The 23,223-nt window shown below is 47.4% G+C and overlaps 2 protein-coding genes and 1 long non-coding RNA gene across 3 annotated transcripts in view; 1 reads left to right on the forward strand and 2 right to left on the reverse strand.

Annotated features, from left to right (window-relative positions):
* LOC310823913 (tripartite motif-containing protein 16-like protein) overlaps window positions 1–23,223 on the reverse strand; it is a gene marked incomplete at its 5' end in the record, with an annotated part of 214,783 nt that overhangs the window by 84,679 nt on the left and 106,881 nt on the right. The gene's annotated exons all lie outside the window — the stretch shown is intronic.
* LOC310823969 lies at window positions 1,604–6,862 on the forward strand. The gene is made up of 3 exons (XR_014555000.1): window positions 1,604–1,659; window positions 2,272–2,397; window positions 5,431–6,862. It is a non-coding gene; the product is annotated as an uncharacterized lncRNA (long non-coding RNA).
* Window positions 9,593–23,194, reverse strand: LOC310823616 (glutamate--cysteine ligase regulatory subunit-like; the record flags this gene model as incomplete). The annotated part of the gene is given in 7 exon segments (XM_083696501.1): window positions 9,593–9,642; window positions 11,412–11,526; window positions 12,344–12,505; window positions 12,508–12,557; window positions 12,809–12,865; window positions 13,170–13,254; window positions 23,189–23,194. Coding segments are annotated over 7 exon segments (525 nt in total).

Consider the following 23,223-nt stretch of genomic DNA (forward strand, 5'->3'; position numbering starts at 1 on the left):
ACCTTTGGTATGGTGCTCAGTATCGGCGACTGTGTGTGTGTGTGTGTGTGTGTGTGTGTGTGCGTGTGTGTGTGTGTGTGTGTCTGTGTCTGTGTGTGTGTGTGTGTTTGTGTATGTGTGTGATATTTCTAATGTCGTGAGTCACATGAGTTTCTCTCTCTGTGTGTTTCAGTCATGAGTTCTTCCATCTACTCTGGACACACGCAGTCTGAAGGTGAGTTAGGGTTAGGACTAGAAATGATACAAGCAGCGCTATCTGATAGAACTTCATTTCTATTTACTCATTTCATTTATTAAGATTTATTCAAAGCTGATCTATCCCTAAAAAAATGAATGAATAAAAAGTCCTGTGATTGACCTAGTTTATGAACTCATGTTGAATGATCACTTCTGAAATATGTGTGTTTGGTGTCTCTGAGTCTCATTCAGAAAAAGTTGTTCTAGAAAATCTAAACCTCTGGATTGTTGTGTCCCTCCGTTTATCAAAGAAAGAGTAAAAACAATAAAAAATAATAATAGATTTGTCAAAGACAGCGTTTGTGTTCTTGCACTTTACAATTTCACACTTTCACACCTTTTCTCTTCCAGATCGCCCCCGTCCTGTCCTGAGTGCGTCTCCTGCATGGTGGCTGAATGTTGGAGACTCAGTGACTCTGAGCTGTGAGGTTGGAGACTCGTCTACAGGCTGGACATTCTCCTGGTACAGGAGGGTGTACGATGGATGGGGTTCCCCCTATAAGCAGCTACCAGACAGTGAGCGTGGGGCTGGAGGCTCCTACTCTGTCAGTCCTGTTGGTCTGAGTCACACAGGGGTATATGAATGTAGAGCTAGGAGAGGAGAACCAGTCTATTATACAGACTACAGCTCTCCTCAGCTCCTCTGGGTAACAGGTGAGTTACTGATGGACTGTTTCAACTCTGAACTATGACCCTGTCTCAGTCCTCTCTCTCTCTCTCCCTCTCCACCTCTCTCTCCCCCCTCTCTCTCTCTCTCTCTCCCCCCACTCTCCTCCCCCTCTCTCCCCTCTCTCCTCCCCCTCTCTCCCCCCTCTCTCTCTTTCCCCCTCTCTCTCTCTCTCCCTCTCTCTCTCTTCTCCTCTCTCTCTCTCCCCCTTTCTCTGTCTTCTCCCCCTCTCTCCTCCCCCTCTCTCTCTCTCTCCCTCTACCCCCACTCTCCTCCCCCTCTCTCCCCTCTCTCCTCCCCCTCTCTCCCCCCTCTCTCTCTTCTCCCTCTCTCTCTCTCCCCCTTTCTCTCTCTTCTCCCCCTCTCTCTCCTCCCCCTCTCTCCCCCCTCTCTCTCTCTCCCCCTCTCTCTCCCCCCCTCTCTCTCTCCCTCTCCCTCCCTCCCTCTCTCTCCCCCCCCCCCCTCTCTCTCTCTCCCAGGCCTCTCTCCTCCAGCCTCTCTGACCGTCAGTCCCAACAGATCTCAGTTCTTCTCTGGTGAGTCTGTCTCAGTGAGCTGTGAGGTGCAGGGGAGCTCTACTGGATGGAGAGTGATGAGCTTCACAGAGCGTTTCTGGCAGCCAGAGTGTCCCTCTGTTAAATCATCAACTGGACCCACATGCCTCCTCCGCTCTGTATACACCTATCACAGTGGAGTGTTCTGGTGTGAGTCTGGGTCAGGAGAGTACAGCAATGCTGTCAACATCACAGTGACTGGTAAGCTGTTGTCACTTCTACAGTCGTTAGGGTTAGGGTTAGGGTTAGGGTCAGGGGGGGTCAGGGTTAGTACAGGGGGGGTAGGGATGGGGAAGCTGTTCAGTTGTACAGTTTTTCGGTGTCTTTGAGTCTCATTCAGAAAATGTGGTTGTAGAAAATCTCAACCTCTGGATTGTTGGGTTAGGGTTACGCAGGTCAGAGGTCAAGTTACTGGACAACTGTTTCTACCAAAATGATGTCTTATTCATGACCTCCAATAATACCAACGTGTTCTAACTCTGATTCCTCCTCCACCTGCACCTCCACCTCCACCTGCATCTCCACCTCCACCTGCACCTCCACCTGCATCTCCACCTCCACCTCCACCTCCACGTCCACCTGCACCTGCATCTCCACCTCCACCTGCACCTCCACCTGCATCTCCACCTCAACCTGCACCTCCACCTGCATCTCCACCTCCACCTGCACCTCCACCTGCATCTCCACCTCCACCTGCACCTCTATCACTACCTCCACCTCACCCTCCACCTCCACCTCCACCTGCAACTCCACCTCACCTTCCACCGTCACCTCACCCTCCACCTACAACTCCACCTCACCCTCCACCTCCAGCTCCAACTCCACCTCCAGCTCCAGTGGTCTTCATGTCTCTGCCCAGGCTGCTGTGTAGTTTACTGGTGGTGTTCCCCTACCTGCTGGTGACCATCGTGCTGGTGGTGAAATGCTGCAGGGCTCCAGGTAAGAACCCTCTGCCCTCTACACCTACAGCTAGCTGACCCTCCTAAACACTCCACTGTCTACACTACACTACAGCTAACTGACCCTCCTAAACCCTCCCCTGTCTACACTACAGCTAGCTGACCCTCCTAAACACTCCCCTGTCTACACTACACTACAGCTAGCTGACCCTCCTAAACACTCCCCTGTCTACACTACACTACAGCTAGCTGACCCTCCGAAACACTCCCCTGTCTACACTACACTACAGCTAACTGACCCTCTTAAACACTCCCCTGTCTACACTACACTACAGCTAGCTGACCCTCCGAAACACTCCCCTGTCTACACTACACTACAGCTAGCTGACCCTCCTAAACACTCCCCTGTCTACACTTCACTACAGCTAACTGACCCTCTTAAACACTCCCCTGTCTACACTACAGCTAGCTGATCCTCCTAAACACTCCCCTGTCTACACTACACTACAGCTCGCTGACCCTCCTAAACACTCTCCTGTCTACACTACACTACAGCTAGCTGACCCTCCTAAACACTCCCCTGTCTACACTACACTACAGCTAGCTGACCCTTTTAAACACTCCCCTGTCTACACTACCCTACAGCTAGCTGACCCTCCTAAACACTCCCCTGTCTACACTACACTACAGCTAGCTGACCCTCCTAAACACCCCCCTGTCTACACTACACTACAGCTAGCTGACCCTCCTAAACACTCCCCTGTCTACACTACACTACAGCTAGCTGACCCTCCTAAACACTCCCCTGTCTACACTACACTACAGCTAGCTGACCCTCCTAAACACTCCCCTGTCTACACTACACTACAGCTAGCTGACCCTCCTAAACACTCCCCTGTCTACACTACACTACAGCTAGCTGACCCTCCTAAACACTCCCCTGTCTACACTACAGCTAGCTGACCCTCCTAAACACTCCCCTGTCTACACTACAGCTAGCTGACCCTCCTAAACACTCCCCTGTCTACACTACACTACAGCTAGCTGACCCTCCGAAACACTCCCCTGTCTACACTACACTACAGCTAACTGACCCTCCTAAACACTCCCCTGTCTACACTACACTACAGCTAGCTGACCCTCCTAAACACTCCCCTGTCTACACTACACTACAGCTAGCTGACCCTCCTAAACACTCCCCTGTCTACACTACACTACAGCTAGCTGACCCTCCTAAACACTCCCCTGTCTACACTACAGCTAGCTGACCCTCCTAAACACTCCCCTGTCTACACTACACTACAGCTAGCTGACCCTCCTAAACACTCCCCTGTCTACACCACACTACAGCTAGCTGACCCTCCTAAACACTCCCCTGTCTACACTACACTACAGCTAGCTGACCCTCCTAAACACTCCCCTGTCTACGCTACACTACAGCTAGCTGACCCTCCTAAACACTCCCCTGTCTACACTACACTACAGCTAGCTGACCCTCCTAAACACTCCCCTGTCTACACTACACTACAGCTAGCTGACCCTCCTAAACACTCCCCTGTCTACGCTACACTACAGCTAAATGACCCTCCTAAACACTCCCCTGTCTACACTACACTACAGCTAGCTGACCCTCCTAAACACTCCCCTGTCTACACTACAGCTAGCTGACCCTCCTAAACACTCCCCTGTCTACACTACACTACAGCTAGCTGACCCTCCGAAACACTCCCCTGTCTACACTACACTACAGCTAACTGACCCTCCTTAACACTCCCCTGTCTACACTACACTACAGCTAGCTGACCCTCCTAAACACTCCCCTGTCTACACTACACTACAGCTAGCTGACCCTCCTAAACACTCCCCTGTCTACACTACAGCTAGCTGACCCTCCTAAACACCCCCCTGTCTACACTACACTACAGCTAGCTGACCCTCCTAAACACTCCCCTGTCTACACTACACTACAGCTAGCTGACCCTCCTAAACACTCCCCTGTCTACACTACAGCTAGTTGACCCTCCTAAACACTCCCCTGTCTACACTACACTACAGCTAGCTGACCCTTTTAAACACTCCCCTGTCTACACTACCCTACAGCTAGCTGACCCTCCTAAACACTCCCCTGTCTACACTACACTACAGCTAGCTGACCCTCCTAAACACTCCCCTGTCTACACTACACTACAGCTAACTGACCCTCCGAAACACTCCCCTGTCTACACTACACTACAGCTTGCTGACCCTCCGAAACACTCCCCTGTCTACACTCCACTACAGCTAGCTGACCCTCCTAAACACTTCCCTGTCTACACTACACTACAGCTAACTGACCCTCCTAAACACTCCCCTGTCTACACTACCCTACAGCTAGCTGACCCTCCTAAACACTCCCCTGTCTACAGTACACTACAGCTCGCTGACCCTCCTAAGGGTCATTGAACACTACCCTCTGGTGTCAGAATGGGAACACTGCCTTCTGGTGTCAGAATGGGAACACTGCCCTCTGGTGTCAGAATGGGAACACTTCCCTCTGGTGTCAGAATGGGAACACTGCCCTCTGGTGTCAGAATGGGAACATTGCCCTCTGGTGTCAGAATGGGAACACTGCCCTCTGCTGTCAGAATGGGAACACTGCCCTGTGGTGTCAGAATGGGAACACTGCCCTCTGGTGTCAGAATGGGAACACTGCCCTCTGGTGTTAGAATGGGAACGTTGCCTGTAGTTGTGTGAATAGGACCAGAGATTGTATAAACTAGAGATACGCCTCTCCCTTGATTCACTGTTGGTTCTGACAGAGACGGGGAAGATGGCGCCTGTCCCATGTGGGGATACATTTCTGACCAATCACCACGCAGTTATAGATTAGCGTTACTGACAGCTGTTCTTGCTAGGGTCGTGTTGCTAGGATCACGTATATTATTTTATAGCCCGGTTCTAACTGGTAATTAGCCAGTATTTACTAAGAAACTATGAGGTAACTATGTGGTAACACGCGTTTAATTGAATATCACATGTTATTTAATATCAGTAATGATACAAAATCATGTTGTTTTATTCCTGTGTTGAACAGCTCAGCCTGATGAAGAGAAGCCAAGCAATGATGTCATCATGATGTCAGATTTGGATCCTCAGGAGTAACTGAACGTCCAGCAACAAGACATGGAAGCTATTTTAGCTCAGCTTTAAAGGGGCAATCTGGGATTGGTACATCCATGTTGGGACTCATAAATGAATGATATACAGGATAGCCATTGAGTATTGAAGAATATGACTTATAAATGCCTCATGAATTGACTTCAACTGACCCCAAAATATGAATCAGAAGACAAAATATCAGGTTGTTTTACTTAACCCTAACCCTAACCATTATGAAGTTAACATGTTAAAACCATCATGAAGTTAACATGGTGAAAACCATTTAAAATGTCATGGATGGTCAGTTATTTCAACCATCGCTCCGTCTCTGAATTTGAGAGGTTACATTTCTCTAGCCCCGTCCCTCAGCCTAGCGGGGAGACCGTTGTTTGAATCCCAGATTGCCCCTTTAAGAAAATGAATGTTGTTTTATCATAGAAAAAGGGTTTGATGCTTTTTATATTTCGAAGGATGTTTTCTGCTTTTTAAGGTCAGACTGAGGTCTAAGGTTAGCTTTGCTTGAATAAAAACAATGTTAGCATAGAACAACAATGTTATTTACTTGTGCTTTTACTTGTATTCAGAAATATTTTTGCTTCATCGGTTGTTTCCTTATTTTGATATGCATTGTTTTTTCATTAGATTATATCTTTTTCATTGGATTATATATTTGAATTTTGAAATATGTTTTGCTTTTTAGAGGTATTTTACAAAATCTTCTTTTTCCATCGCTGTTAGTCATTAAACCAGCCGATAAGACATTCCTTCTTTCTGCTTGGAGCTGGAATGTTGTTTCACATCATTAGTTTAATGTGTTTTTAACATGCAATTACATGTTTTGAAGGCACCCTGCAAAAAAGCTTGTTACTCTCTGTACCAGACTGTGTTTACCAGACTGTACCAGATCATTGTTGGGAAATTATTTTTATAAATAGAGTTTATTTTTGCTAAATGAAAAATACATTACTGCAGTGTGCTAAATTGACTAATGTGATGGCCTGTTGATAAATGAGAGATGGATCAAGCATTAGTCCCGTGGTACGTTGGATTAATACATGGAGAGGTCAAGCCAGGCTATCAAGAAGGATGTTTCAACACATGTTTACACAAAAAGCTGTAGTGGAAAAGTACCAGACTAGGGAGGGACAAACCAGAGCAGGTGTGTTATCTCACTAGCAGGGCGCTGTCTCCGCTGATGGGACCAATCGTGTGCCAAGGGGCTGGGACCAGCCCGTGCACCAACAAGGGAGAGCCAAGTCTAAACCACGGCTTCTCCCCAACCAAACAGCCAATCACATCATTTGTGTTACTGCTTTACGTGACTGTTAGAATCCATCCATTTTTGGAGGGTTGGTTACAGATTAACAGCTTGCTGACTGCGATTTTCCTTGCCAAAAGTGGTCCTTGTACAAGCCTGAAATTTTGACATAAATAAAATAGCTAAAAGTAAGAAGTTGTTTGTCTTCTCCTTAAAAAAAAGAACACGCTCTGACACCATGTTGACCAGACCACGCGGTGACATCATATCGCTGAGTCTACCTTTAACTGAATCTTATCTCGGTGTCTGGGATTTCTGAAGGGATGCTTTCCTCTGTCTGTGTTCATTGCATCGATCAATCAGGGTGGGAAATATGGATATGAACATGCAACGCAACAGTGGCCTTCGTGTTTGCAGTGAAAGTTTGAGAGTATCGATCGGAAGATGAAGAAATGGATTGACTTTCAAAGAGTAGGAAGTAAAATGCAGAAGGAGACTTTGAGTGGATGCTAACTGGTATTGAATGAAGGTTGCTGTTATGATGTGAAGTTTATGATGATGGTGTGAGGGTTGACAAGACATTATTATAATAACAGTAGCTGGTTTAATGTAAGTATGTTTCTATCAATCATGGGGGCAGGCAAGTTAAATCCAAACTTAGGATGTTTTGCACAAATTTGGACATTGAAAGTCTGAGAATACAAACTAAAATATGAAGGAATGGTTTGGCATTGAAAGAATATGAACTAAGTAAGAATATTTGGTGTTTAAGAACATTTTAAATGAAGTTTGAGATGTCAAAAGAATGAGGTCACCCGGTAAAAAGACATCATCAGGAAGAGAACACTATTCCATTGTTTGCTTCAGACAATTCAAATTCAAATTCAAAGTGTTTATTATCATATGCACAGTAGAAAACATGTTTCCCTGTACAACGAAATTCTTGCTTTGCTGTCCGCAGAATGCCAACCAATGTAAAATATACAATACTAAAGAATATACAATATATACTAAACAAATGTACAAGACAGCAAAATTTAAGGCATAAAATAAAATAGCAGCAATAATAATAATAAAACAGTGCAAATGTAGCAGTGCAATTATGCAAACTGGAAAATTCAGTTATTTGAGGTAGTAAGGTTATATTAATCTCCTATGGGTTGTTTAGGAGCCTGATGGCAGTGGGAAAGAAGGAGTTCTTCAGTCTGGTGGTCCTGCATTTAACACTTCTGTACCTCCGGCCTCAGGGTAGAAGTGTGAACAGTCCGTGCTGGGGGTGGGTGGGGTCCTTGAGGATGGAGGCGGCTCTCCTGTGGACTCTGCGGTGGTAGATGCTCTGCAGAGAGGGCAGTGGAGTCCTGGTGATTTTCTCAGCGTCTCCTAGGCCTGTCTGCACATTTGGGTTGTCATGACGTTGCTAAGGGAAGTGTTAACACTGGAAAGAAAACGTCCCCTTTGGTTCACACTAATGTTCTATTACACTAATGTTCTATTACACTAACGTTCTATTACACTAATGTTCTATTATACTAATGTTCTATTACACTAATGTTCTATTAAACTAACGTTCTATTATACTAACGTTCTATTACACTAATGTTCTATTACACTGTTCTATTAAACTAATGTTCTATTACCCCTGGATACGATCTAGTGTGCCTAGAAACGAAACTCACTAACTTACCATGTTGTCAAACATGTTGGCACCGAACAGTCCCATAGAAATACATTCCTAACCCTAACAGTCCCATAGAAATACATTCCTATCCCTAACAGTCCCATAGAAATACATTCCTATCCCTAACAGTCCCATAGAAATACATTCCTAAACATAACAGTCCCATAGAAATACATTCCTATCCCTAACAGTCCCATAGAAATACATTCCTAAACATAACAGTCCCATTGAAATACATTCCTATCCCTAACAGTCCCATAGAAATACATTCCTATCCCTAACAGTCCCATAGAAATACATTCCTAACCCTAACAGTCCCATAGAAATACATTCCTAACCCTAACAGTCCCATAGAAATACATTGGAACATTTAAAAATGCATTTTGTTTTTACGCTGCTGACACAATCCGGAGTGCCAGATGTGTGAAAGGTTCAACAACTGAAGAGGAAATCTTCTCACATGGTTCTGCTTTCCTCCATTGGCCTCATGTGTTGTGCTGTCGACAGTCGATCAACAGATGGCGCCATGCACCGTGTTTCTGCTCTCTGTCAGTCGCTGGAAAACTGATGGAACAGATTTAATCCACCATCAACTCCATAAGCATTACATACATGACATCACATTACATACATGTGACTTAGCTACTAACCGTAGCTAAGTCTTTCAACTTAACCAAGGTGTCGTCCGCGCTACGCTAACCAGGCTAACCAAGGCTACACGATGCTACGCTAAGGCTACACTACACTATGCTAGCCTCGACTACACCAGACTATGCTATGCTATGCTATGCTACCCGGGTGGCGTGGACCGGGTAGCCCTTGGCCTTGATGATGCCGCGGCTCTTGACGATGATGGCGTAGCGCAGGACCCAGCGGAGGCGCCACGCCACGCCGACGCCGCGTCACAGCGGTCGCGGTCGGGGTCGCCGTGGGACGCCGTTGCTAACGCCGCGCTCTCACGGAGCGCCTCCTGGAAGCCCGCCGACGTGATGAGCTCTGGAAGACGACAGAGAGACAGACAGGTTAGAGAAAGACAGGTTAGGGGGAGAGAGACAGGTCAAAGACAGACAGACAGCTCAGAGGGAGAGGGGGGAGGGAGAGAGAGAGAGACAGGTTAGAGGGGAGACAGACATGTCAAAGACAGACAGATAGACAGACGGGTCAGAGAGAGAGAGACAGCGCCTCCTGGAAGCCCGCCGCCGAGATAAGCTCTGGAAGGAGAGAGAGAGAGAGAGAGAGACATGTAACACTTACCTCGAGTTGTAGATAAGTATGCTATGTTAGGACCAGTGACTAGGCTCGTAGGGAGCAGTAGTAGTTAAAACAGTAATAATAGCAAAATAATAATCAGACACACCACAGACCATCAAGTAAGTTTTAAATGCCGGCTTGTTTATACACATTTGTAGAAAAAGTTAGAAGTAGAAAATTGGTACCATAAGACAGTTTACATTACACATACATACATTGAATACTGAAACCAATTGCATCTAAATGCAAATGGGTCAATAATAAACCTCTTCTTTAAGGAATATCAAGAAAAACAAAGTCTCTCAGTTCAAGAAAATATTTCTAAAGTGAAGTCTCGGTTAAAGTTTCTTTTAAAGTTCTATTTGATTTCTAATTTCAATAGTTAACTATTTTAAGTTCAATGGCTATCTTACTTTTCCATAAGATTATTCTATCTAAGTATCATTAAGATCTTTTAAATCTTCATTAAATCAATATTTTCACTAGGCCTATTTAGAATCAAGTATCAAGTATTAATCTCCTATTTTAGCAATATAAACCAGTGAGCTACTATGTTTAGCGAGTTCAGAAACAAAATCAAAATCAGTTTGGCATTAGCATGAAACCAGTAGGATAACAATAATACCATCAAACATCAAGTAAAACATTCACCATTCAACATTAACATCAAGGCTATGAACGTATAGTGAATAACTATCAAGTATCAAGTTAAATGCTAATCAATCTTTTCAGGCAACAATGCAATTCAATCATAGACCGTATGCAACGGTCAACGAATTCAACCTTGCTAGCAACCAGGCGAAACAGTCCAGCGAATGCCACGTGCGAACTTAGTTTTCATTGAGTCCACGCTTACCGCAAATTAAAGTCCAAACGAATCCTCTTGCAACGAAATAACGAAGGCTTTACACAGTCCTACCGCAAATCCGATGAAAGAGTCCTTGTTCTTCTCCAGAATGTAGATGAATCTTGTGGATGCAACGTGATGATGATCCGATGGTTCTTCTCAAAAATGTAGGAGGCTCGCCAGCGGGAGCGTGGCTCCGGATAATACACGGTTTTACTCTCTTATATAATGTCTAAATAAACCACAGTCTACCTTTGCAGACAGAATACAACATAAAACACTTTCAAATCAAAGAAAATAAACGTTTTCACTCGGTTTTGCTGTTATTTTGCTCACTGGTTAGTTCCACTAGCTTTCGCTCAACTTGCTTCGTCTCTGACTAGCATTCTCAATGAAAAAGGAAGTTGCAACCAGCCATTCTGATTGGCTGACTAGTTTAAGTGACAAAACTTCCTGTAAAAATCAATATTGAAACGAATTATTTTTAATCCTATTTATTAGACTAAATCATGGACTTTTATTTCTAATGTCAGAATATTTATTCAGAAATATTTTTACTGTTATTTATTCAAGTATCTGTTTATGGCTATTTTAACCTAGGTTACAGACAGGTTAGAGGGAGAGACAGACATGGAAAGAGAGGGAGAGAGAGAGAGACAGGTTAGAGGGAGAGACAGACATGGAAAGAGAGGGAGGGAGAGAGAGAGACAGGTCAGAGAGAGACAGACAGCTCAGATGAAGAGGGAGGTTAGGTTAGAGGGGGGACAGACAGGTCAGAGAGAGACAGACAGGTCAGGGACAGAGAGAGAGAAAGAGAGACAGACAGACAGACACCCCCAGACAAATTGATCACAGACAGACAGATCACAGACAGACACCCACCTTTGGGGTCGTTGTGGGTCAGTAGCTGGACCCCCGCCTGCTTGGCATATGCCGTCAGATCGGGGGGCATCACACAACAGGACGCCAGGTTGACCTGGTTGCTGATGGGCTTCACCTTGGATACGGGAGAGAGAGAGACAGGTCAGAGAGACAGACAGGTCAGGGACAGAGAGACAGACAGGCCATCAGATCGGGGGGCATCACAGAACAGGACGCCAGGTTGACCTGGTTACTGGTGGGCTTCACCTTGGATACGGAAGAGAGAGAGACAGGTCAGGGAGAGACAGACAGGTCAGGGACAGAGAGACATACAGGCCATCAGATCGGGGGGCATCACAGAACAGGACGCCAGGTTGACCTGATTACTGGTGGTCTTCACCTTGGATACGGGGGAGAGAGAGAGAGAGAGAGAGAGACAGGTCAGGGACAGACAGACAGGTCAGGGACAGAGAGAGAGAGACAGACAGACAGACACTGTTAACTGCTTGGTTGGGACAGAGAGAGAGAGACAGGACAGGGACAGAGAGAAAGAGAGAGAGAGAAAGAGAGACAGACAGTTGGCGTACGCACTCAGTTTGACCTGGTTACTGGTGGGGTTTCACCTTGGACATGGAGAGAGAGACAGACAGGTCAGGGAGAGACAGATACCCCCAGCACAGGACAGACAGACAGACAGTTCAGAGACAGAGACAGACACCCACCTGGGCCCAGTCGTAGCGCTCCTCCAGGAGGCCCTTGTCCAGGACAGACAGACAGATCAGACAGACAGACACCCACCTGGTCCCAGTTGTACAACTCCTCCAGGAGGCCCTTGTCCAGGACAGACAGACAGGTCAGGGATAGAGCGAGAGAGAGAGAGAGAGACAGACAGACAGACACACACACCGTCCAGGACAAACAGACAGGCCAGAGAAAGACAGACAGACACCCACCTGGGCCCAGTTGTGCAGCTCCTCCAGGAGGCCCTTGTCCAGGTCCGACGTCCCGATGGCGACCACCTTCCCGGACGCCACCAGCGTTTCCAAGAAAACCCATGCCGGCTGCAGGTCCGAGAGGGTCTGGGGGGCGTGGTCGGCCCCCGGGGGGGGGGGGGGGCGGGCGCCAGGATGACCGAGTCGAGTTGGGAGAGGGCGAGAGTGAGACAGGCTGTTGGGGGGGAGGGACACAGGTTAGGGAGAGAAAGACAGGTTAGAGGTCCGAGAGGGTCTGGGTGTGGGGGGGGGGGGGGATGTTGTCCTCCTGGTCGACAGGGCGAGGGTGAGACAGGCTGTGGAGGGGAGAGACAAACAGGTAAAGAGAGAGACAGACAGGCAGACAGCCAGCCAGCCAGCCAAACAAACAGACAGACAAGCAGACAGCCAAACAGGCAGACAGACAGACAAACAGGCAGGACTCACCCATGTCGACAGCCTGCCTGATGGACGACTGGTCCGACTCGCACAGGAACAGCTTGACTGCAACGACAACGTTAGCGTGGGTTAGCCTAGGTTAGCCTGTGTTAGCATGTGCTGGTGTCATTTGTTAGCCTGTGTTAACGTGTGGTCGCGTCGTGTGTAATCATGGGCTGGTATCGTTTGTTAGCCCTGGGTTAGCGTGTGTTATCGTGGTGCGTGTGAGCCGGTGTTAGCATGCACTAGCATTTATTAGCATGTGTTATCGTGGTGTGTGTTAGCGTGCGTGAGCCTGTCTTAGCCTGCGTTAACCTGTCTTACCCTGCATTAGCGTAGCGTTAGCCTGCGTTAGCTTGTCGTAGCGTACCAGACACCTTCAGCTCCTCCCTCTCCTCCGGTGTGATGGTGGCCTCGGCCGCCTGGGGGGTGGAGCAGTCCAGGACGTCAGACTCCTGGAGAGACAGACAGGTTAGAGACAGACAGGTTAGAGAAAGACAGGTGAGAGAGAGACAGGTAAACAGACAGACAGGTTAGAGAGAGAGAGACAGACAGGTCAGAGAGAGAGAGACAGACAAGCATGATGGTGGCCTCGGCCGCATGGGGGGTGGAGCAGTCCAGGACGTCAGACTCCTGGAGAGACAGACAGGTCAGAGAGAGAGACACAGGTAAACAGACAGACAGGTTAGAGAGAGAGAGACAAGTTAGAGACAGACAGACAGAGAGACAGACAGGCGTGATGGCCTCGGCCGCGTGGGGGGTGGAACAGTCTAGGACGTCAGACTCCTGGAGAGACAGACAGGTCTGAGAGACAGACAGGTTCAGGACAGACAGATTACAGAAAGACAGACAGGCGTGCCTGGGAGGGGGGAGCAGTCCAGGTTAGAGACAGACCAGACTAGTCGAACTAGAGAGAGGGAGAGAAAGAGAGAGAGATTAGCTGACCTCAGCAGAACCTCCCTCCCTCCCTGTTCAACCCTCCCCCCCAAACCTGCCTCCCCCCCGTCTCCCTGCCTGTGTGTGTGTCTGTGTGAGTGTGTCTGTGTATGTCTGTGTGAGTGTGTGTATGTCTGTGTGAGTGTGTGAGTGTGTGTGTGTGTGTCTGTGTGTATGTGAGTGTGTGTGTGTCTTCCTCTCTCTCTCCCTGTCTCAGGAGCACCCACCCACACACACACACACACACACACACACACACACACACACACACACACACACACACGTTGTCACTTGACTCACTAAACATTGACGCCTCTGGGCATGTGTGTGTATGTGTGAGTGTCTGTGTGAGTGTGTGTCTGTCTGTGTGAGTGTGCGTATGTGTGAGTGTGTGTGTGTGTGTCTCCCTCTCTCTCTCCCTGTCTCAGGGGCACACACACACACACACACACACACACACACACGTTGTCACTTGACTCACTAAACATTGACGACTCTGGGCATGTGTGTGTGTGTCTGTGTGTGTCTGTGTGAGTGAGTGTGTGTGTGAGTGTGTGTCTGTGTGTTGTGATGGCCCAGCCGGTGAGCAGTGCCCCACAGAGACACCTGGTGGCCACAAGGGGGAGGCAAAGGCAGCCATGGGGTGTCGTGCTGGATGGGAGGTACTATCCCAGTTCTATGTCCTGGAGACTCCGCCACCAATCAGATGACTCAGCTCACCGCTCACAGGTGCGCTGAGTCAGCTCGGCGATCCTGAGGCCTTTGGCTGGAGGAACGAGTCGAGACCAGACACCCGCTAAGCCAGTCTCATAAGCCAAACGGGAGAGAAAGCCTGGAAGACGGAGAGGAACCCCCCAACCGACCGGAGGAAGAGGTCAGTGAAAGGGACCCGATATCCCACTAACTTTGGCCTGTCTCTCTCTCTCTCTCTCTGACGACAAGAAGAACCCGGCGGAGCGCCGTAGCGCCAACCGCCAACCCGGTGAAGATTTGAGTTGCCTTTCGCCTCTCCCTTTTCCCCGCACCTTAGAAATAAAACCCTACGTTGATTTCACCGCAACCCCTGTTTCCGCCTGTTTCTATTCTCATTGGTTGACCCACTGTTGCGCCTGTCGACCAGGCTCCCACAGTGTGAGTGTGTGAGTGAGTGAGTGTGTGTGTCTGTGTGAGTTTGTCTGTCTATCTGTGTGTGTGTGTGTGTTTGTGTCTCCCTCTCTCTCACACACACACACACACACACGTTGTCACTTGACTCACTAAACATTGACGCCTCTGGGCGCGCGTGTGTGTGGATGTGTGGAGCATCCAGAGAGAGACGAAGGAAAGGAGGGAGGGAAGGAAGGAAGGAAGGAAGAGAGGGATGAGTCTCACCTTCTCCTCCGCCGACAGTAAGGAAAGAAGAGAGGAAACAGGAAAGGAGGGAAGGGAAGGAGGGAGGGAAGGAGGGAGGGAAGGAGAGAGAGAGAGAGAGACAGGAGGGAGGGAGGGAGGGAGGGGAGAAGGAGGGGAGAAGGAGGGAGAGAGAGAGACAGGAGGGAGGGAGGGAGAGAGAGAGACAGGAGGGAGGGAAGGAGGGAGAGAGGGAGAGAGACAGGAGGGAGGGAGGGAGGGAGAGACAGGAGGGAAGGAAGGAAGGAAGACAGGAAAGGAGGGAGAGAAGGAGGGAGGGAAGGAGGGAGACAGGAGGGAGAGAAGGAGAGAGGGACAGGAGGGAGGGAGGGAGAGAAGGGGGGAGGGAAGGAGAGAGAGAGAGAGACAGGAGGGAGGGAGAGAAGGAAAGAAGGAGGGAGGGAGGGAGGGAGAGAGACAGGAGGGAGGGAGGGAAGGAGGGAGGGAGAGAGACAGGAGGGAGGGAGAGACAGGAGGGAAGGAAGTAAGGAAGACAAGAAAGGAGGGAAGGAAGAGAGAGACAGGAAAGGAGGGAGGGAGGGAGGGAGAGAAGAGAGGGATGAGTCTCACCTTCTCCCCGGCCGACGGCGTCTCGGAGGACCAGTCACTCAGCATGGCGCGGATACAGTCCTGGAGCTACGGCAACAACAGACAGACAGGTCAGATGGAGAGACAGACAGGTCAGAGACAAACAGACAGACAGACAGACAGACAGGTCAGAGACTGACAGACAGACAGACAGAGGGACAGACAGGTCAGAGACAGACAGACAGACAGTGTGAGTGTGTGTGTGTATGTCTGTGTGAGTGTGTGTGTGTGTGTGTATGTCTGTGTCAGTGTGTGTGTGTGTGTGTGTGTGTGTGTGTATGTGAGTGTGTATGTGTCTCCCTCTCTCTCTCCCTGTCTCAGGAGCACCCACACACACACACACACACACGTTGTCACTTGACTCACTAAACATTGACGCGCGTGTGTGTGTGTGTGTGTGTGTGTGTGTGTGTGTGTCTCCCTCTCTCTCACACACACACATTGTCACTTGACTCACTAAACATTGACGCCTCTGGGCGCGCGTGTGTGTGGGTGTGCGTGTGTGTGTGTGTGTGGAGCATCCAGAGAGAGACGAAGGAAGGAAGGAAGGAAGGAAGGAAGAGAGGGATGAGTCTCACCTTCTCCTCCGCCGACAGTAAGGAAAGAAGACAGGAAACAGGAAAGGAGGGAAGGGAATGAGGGAGAGAAGGAGAGAGAGAGAGAGACAGGAGGGAGGGAGGGAGGGAGGGAGGGAGAGAGACAGGAGGGAGGGAAGGAGGGAGAGAGGGAGAGAGACAGGAGGGAGGGAAGGAGGGAGAGAGGGAGAGAGACAGGAGGGAGGGAAGGAGGGAGAGAGGGAGAGAGACAGGAGGGAGGGAAGGAGGGAGAGAGGGAGAGAGACAGGAGGGAGGGAAGGAGGGAGAGAGGGAGAGAGACAGGAGGGAGGGAGGGAGGGAGAGACAGGAGGGAAGGAAGGAAGGAAGACAGGAAAGGAGGGAAAGAAGAGAGAGACAGGAGGAAAGGAGGGAGGGAAGGAGGGAGAGAGAGAGAGACAGCAAAGGAGGGAGGGAGAGAAGAGAGGGATGAGTCTCACCTTCTCCCCGGCCGACGGCGTCTCGGAGGACCAGTCACTCAGCGTGGCGCGGATACAGTCCTGGAGCTACGGCAACAACAGACAGACAGGTCAGATGGAGAGACAGACAGGTCAGAGAGAAACAGACAGACAGACAGATAGACAGACAGATAAGACAGAGGGACAGACAGGTCAGAGACAGCATGGCGCGGATACAATCCTGGAGCTGGAGGGCAACAAAAGACATACAGGTCAGACAGACAGACAGAGAGAGACAGGTCAGATAGAGAGGTCAGATAGAGAGACAGACAGGTCAGAGACAGCGTGGCGCGGATATAATCCTGGAGCTGAACGGCAACAACAGGTCAGACAGACAGACAGAAAATGACAATAAAACGACATATTTAGTATTTATTTAATCACATTCATAATACACACACACACACGGTCAGTTCGTTAGAGCCAGTTAGCATTCGCCTTTAGCACCCCGTCAACACTGCACTCTGTAGGTAAATTCGTTAGCCCCGTTAGCATTAGCCTTTAGCACCCCGTCAACACTGCACTCGGTAGGTAAATTCGTTAGCCCCGTTAGCATTAGCCTTTAGCACCCCGTCAACACTGCACTCGGTAGGTAAATTCGTTAGCTTCGTTAGTTAGCCCCGTTATCATTAGCCTCAGAGCCGGTAGAGGAGACGGTACCACCGGGGGAGACGGTCCCAGAGGACCCGCTACGAGTACCAGAGGAGCCGCCGGTGTCGGTGGTGGTGGTGGTTTCCATGGTGTCTGTCTCCCCTTCTCTCGTAAAGAAGAAGTAAATGTCGTAAAGATATAATAATAATAATAATAATAATAATAATAATAATAATAATAATAATAATAATAATAATAATAGTAAATGTCGTCAAATAAGGGAGGTTGGTGTGTTTGAGGGAATGTCGTAAAGGAAAAGAAAATGTCGGAAAGGGACGGGATATGGTGGGTTACCTAGCAACGAGGGGGTGGGGAGAGTGTGTGGTTTGAAGGAGTTTCATAAAACATTTTTTTCTAAAAAATGTCGTAAAATACGAACGGTGGAGGGAAAAGGGGGGGGTTGCCTAGCAACGAGGAGGTGGGTTTGAAGAGCCAAACTACATGGTTCTACTAGCCCTAGGGTTAGGGTCAGGGTTAAGGGTTAGGGTTTCAAGATTCAAGATTCAAGATTCAAGATTCTTTATTTGTCACGTGCATACAAGTATACAGTGAAATGCAAAAGTGACAGTGCCACAGAGTAGTGCAACAATACAATAAGTTTTAAAATACAATAAAATAAAAATAGAAGTACTAAAAAATATACAGTATGGACAGTATAAACAGTATAAACAATATGAACAGTATAACCGGTAAGCATATAAGTAAGCAATATAAATAGCAGATGGATGACTCTGTGTGTGCATATGTGTTAAGATGACAGTGCATGTGTGAGTGTCTTGAGGGGGGCACTGGTGGGGTCATCGTTGATGATTCTGATGGCGTGGGGGAAGAAACTCAGCCTTAGCCTCTCTGTTCTTGCTGCATGACAGCGGAGGCGTTTTCCTGACCGCAGCGGCTGGAACAGTCCATGTTTCGGGTGGTGAGGATCCTTCATAATCCTGCAGGCTCTGGTCCTACACCTCCTGGTGTACAGAACATGGAGAGGGGGGGTTGGAGCTCCCATGGTTTTTTCCGCCAGGCGTACCACCCTTTGCAGAGCTCGCCTGTCCTGGGCCGTGCTGTTACCGTACCAGACGGTGATGTTGCCAGCCAGGATGCTCTCCACAGCTCCAGAGTAGAAGGACTGAAGGATCCTCTGGGAGACTCTGAATTTCCTCAGTTGCCTGAGATGGAACAGGCGCTGCCTTGCCTTTCCCACCAGAGAACTGATGTGGGTAGTCCAGGTCAGGTCTTCTGAGATGTGGACTCCCAGGTATTTAAAACTGTTCACCCTGTCCACAGCAGTCCCTCCGATGTCCAGCGGTGTGTAGGCCCTTAGTTTTTGTGCTCTCCTGAAGTCCACAATCAGCTCTTTTGTCTTGGAGACATTCAGGATGAGACTGTTCTCCTGACACCAGAGTGACAGGTCCGCCACCTCGTCCAGGTAGCCTTTCTCATTGTTATCTGAGATCAGCCCCACCACGACCGTGTCGTCCGCAAACTTGATGATGGAGTTTTCGCTGGACTTAGCCACACAGTCGTGGGTGTACAGGGAGTAGAGGAGGGGACTAAGGACACAGCCCTGGGGGGACCCTGTGCTCAATGTGAGTGAGCTGGAGGTGTGTCTACCCACCCTGACCACCTGTGGCCTGGCCGTCAGAAAGTCCAGGATCCAGGCACACAGGGGAATGTTCAGTCCTAGGCCAATCATCTTATCAGCCAGTCTGGTGGGGACTATGGTATTGAACGCTGAGCTATAGTCTATAAACAGCATTCTCACATAGCCCCCCTTCTGCCTGTCAAGGTGAGAGAGAGTGGTGTGGAGGACCTGGGAAACTGCATCGTCTGTAGATCTGTTTGGTCTATATGCGAACTGCAGTGGGTCCAGGGTCGGAGGGAGGGAGGAGCAGATGTAATCCTTAATCAGCCTCTCGAAGCACTTCATGACCACTGAGGTTAGAGCCACGGGTCTGTAGTCATTCAAGCAGGCTGGGGAGGTGATCTTGGGCACAGGGACAATAGATGATCTTTTAAAACAGGTGGGAACTACTGAATTAGCCAGTGAAAGGTTGAATATAGTGGTGAACACAGGAGCTAGCTGGTTAGCACAGGTCTTAAGTACTCTCCCAGGTATGCCATCCGGGCCAGCAGCCTTCCTAGTGTTCACCTTCAGCAGAGCCCTCCTCACGTCGTGTTCCGTCACGGAGAGTGCTTGCTCTGCCCCAGCGGGTTAAAGTTAACTCATCCCCTAGGGTCAGGGTTTAGGGTTAGGGTCAGGGTCAGGGTTAGAGTTAGGGTTAGGGTCAGGGTCAGAGTCAGGTTCAGGGTCAGAGTTAGGGTTAGGGTTAGGGTCAGAGTCAGGGTCAGAGTCAGGGTTAGGGTCAAGGTTAACTCGTCTCCTAGGCCTGTCTGCACATTTGGGTTGTCATGACGTTGCTAAGTGAAGTGTTAACACTGGAAAGAAAACGTCCCCTTTGGTTTCCACTGATGTTCTATTATACTAATTTTCTATTATACTAAGATTATATTACACTGATGTTCTATTACACTAATGTTCTATTACACTAATGTTCTATTACACTAATGTTCTATTACATAAATGTTCTATTACACTAACGTTTTATTATACTAATGTTCTATTACACTGATGTTCTATTGCACTGTTCTATTACACTAATGTTTTATTATACTAATGTTCTATTACACTGTTCTATTACACTGATGTTCTATTACACTAATGTTTTATTATACTAATGTTCTATTACACTAATGTTCTATTAAACTAACGTTCTATTACACTAATGTTCTATTACACTAATGTTCTATTACACTGATGTTCTATTACACTGATGTTCTATTACACTAATGTTCTATTACACTGATGTTCTATTACACTGTTCTATTACACTGATGTTCTATTACACTGATGTTCTATTACACTGATGTTCTATTACACTGTTCTATTACACTGATGTTCTATTACACTAATGTTCTATTACACTAATGTTCAATTACACTAATATTCTATTACACTAATGTTCTATTACACTAATGTTCTATTACACTGATGTTCTATTACACTGATGTTCTATTACACTGTTCTATTACACTGATGTTCTATTACACTAATGTTCTATTACACTGTTCTATTACACTGATGTTATATTACACTGATGTTCTATTATACTAATGTTCTATTACACTGATGTTCTATTACACTAATGTTCTATTACACTGATGTTCTATTACACTGTTCTATTACACTAATGTTCTATTACACTGTTCTATTACACTAATGTTATATTACACTGATGTTCTATTATACTAATGTTCTATTACACTGATGTTCTATTACACTAATGTTCTATTACACTGATGTTCTATTACACTGTTCTATTACACTGATGTTCTATTACACTGATGTTCTATTACACTGATGTTCTATTACACTGATGTTCTATTACACTGATGTTCTATTACACTGATGTTCTATTACACTGTTCCATTATAAAAGATCTGTGATGTTATAAAGAATATTTCAGGTTCAAATTCTGGGTTTTTAGGATCCAGTGCTTATTGCTAACTGGCTGGATTCTAATCTCTCTGTTGTTGTAATACTAGTAAATGACCACCAGGTGGTGCCCCCATCTGAGGGCTAGAGGTCTGGGGGATAGGGTTCTGGGGGTCTGGGGGTCTGGAGGTCTGGGGTCTGGGGGTCAGAGGTACTGCAGGGGACAGGTGAAGTCTTCTCATGAGAGCCATGCCTCCCATGGCAGGGAGCGGTACTGCAGGGGACAGGTGAAGTCTTCTCATGAGAGCCATGCCTCCCATGGCAGGGAGCGGTACTGCAGCGGACAGGTGAAGTCTTCTCATGAGAGCCATGCCTGCCATGGCAGGGAGCGGTACTGCAGGGGACAGATGAAGTCTTCTCATGAGAGCCATGCCTCCCATGGCAGGGAGCGGTACTGCAGGGGACAGGTGAAGTCTTCTCATGAGAGCCATGCCTCCCACAGCCCACAGACAGAGAAAGGAAAAGCAGCCTGCACCTTGGCTGCCCCTCACAATGTCACATGATGCATAGATATTACTGTACTAGATGATTACTATATAAAAATGAAGGAATGCATGGAAAGTGAAGTTCAGAACATGTACAGCGCCTTCTGAAGGTATTCAGACCCCTTCACTTTTTACACATTTTCTTGTGTTATAGAGTAAATTTGAAATGGATTCAATTTAAAGAATTTGCCATCAATCCACACACAATACCCCAGAATGACAAAGCGAAAACACGATTTTTGACATTTCAGTACATTTATTAAAAGTGAAATACAAAAATACCTCATGGACAGAAATATTCAGACTTTTTGCTTTGACAGTCTTAAAATTAGTTAAAATGCAAAAATGTCATCAACAAATCACTCAATAAGTTGAATTGAGTACATCTTAATGCAAGGATAATAATTCATGTCATTTCGGAATGAATATCTTTGTTTTTATAGGGTCTCTGATTTGCATAGGAATCAATTACACACTGTGTAGATTAGGATGTTCTGAAGACACTGTCCATATTGTACTGACAGAGAAGGAGAGCTGTCTTCACATCCACTCCCTGCTATCTTACACACAGCAACGTAATCCAGCATCACAACTCAAACACCCAATCTAACCAACTCTTATATACATACAGACACTCTCTCCTGTGTTATTCTCAGAGTTCATCATCAGTCTGATTTGATCATCTAATCATTCATCTGGATTGTTTCACTATCAGTTGCATTTCCTACTTCTGCTTTGTCAGTCTATTGCACTTTTTCACACATTTCACAATGAGCAAATAACCATCTGGTTCTCATCAACGGCTGTAGCCCTAAACACTACATACAGTGTGATCTCCCTGAGACTAGTTTCCACAGGGTCACTGAACAGCCATCGCTCCAAAGCCTAAACCCTGGGTAGAGGGGCTCAGTGAATGTGGAGTGGAATGTATGCAGGAGGGTCCGTGTGTCAGAGGAGACGCTGTAGAAGGACAGAGTGCCGGCCGGCCAGTCCAGATACACTCCTACTCTGTGGGAGCCAGAGGAGGGGACAGGTATGACAGTGCTATTATTATTGTGACTGGTGGAGTAACTGTTACCAAAGCAGCTCAGACTCCAGGACTTGTCATTGTTTCCCAACACACAGTCAACATCCCTTCCTCTCCTGCTGATTCCTTTATATGTCACTCCTATACCAGCCTCTCTCCCACTCCACTCTACCTCCCAGTAACAGCGCCCAGTCAGACCCTCTCTACACAGCACCTGGTACCAGTAGTCAAATCTCTCTGGGTGATCAGGATACGGCTGCTCCTCTCTCCCACATGTCACCTTTCTGTTCTCCTCAGACAGAGAGAGGAGTCTGTCTGCTGTGTTTGGGTCCAGTGTGAGCTCACAGGAATCTGATTGAGAGGGCAAAAATAATCATCAAATCAATACAATTGAATAACTTACAATATTCACAATGTGATCTTGTTATGGCAACATTCTTTTTTTCACAAAATATTACTTATTAATTGAAAATGTTTTACAAGGGATACAACTAATTCACATTTACTAATATTTTAGATTTACATATGAATACAATACTGGTGCTCTGTTTGAACTCTGCTGTACCCTGGTTCTTGAGTAATATCACAGTCCTATTCTCTACAGCGTTGGTGACTTACATTTGATCAGCCCACGTTTGAGCCTGCACTCTCCACCATGGTCCACACTATATCAACCACAGAAGAACCCACAATGGTTGAATGACACACTCACAATCATGTGGAAAATAGATACAGTGCATTAATCTC

The sequence above is a fragment of the Argentina silus genome, assembly GCF_951799395.1.
Source record: "Argentina silus genome assembly, chromosome: Y".
Lineage (NCBI taxonomy): Eukaryota > Metazoa > Chordata > Actinopteri > Argentiniformes > Argentinidae > Argentina > Argentina silus.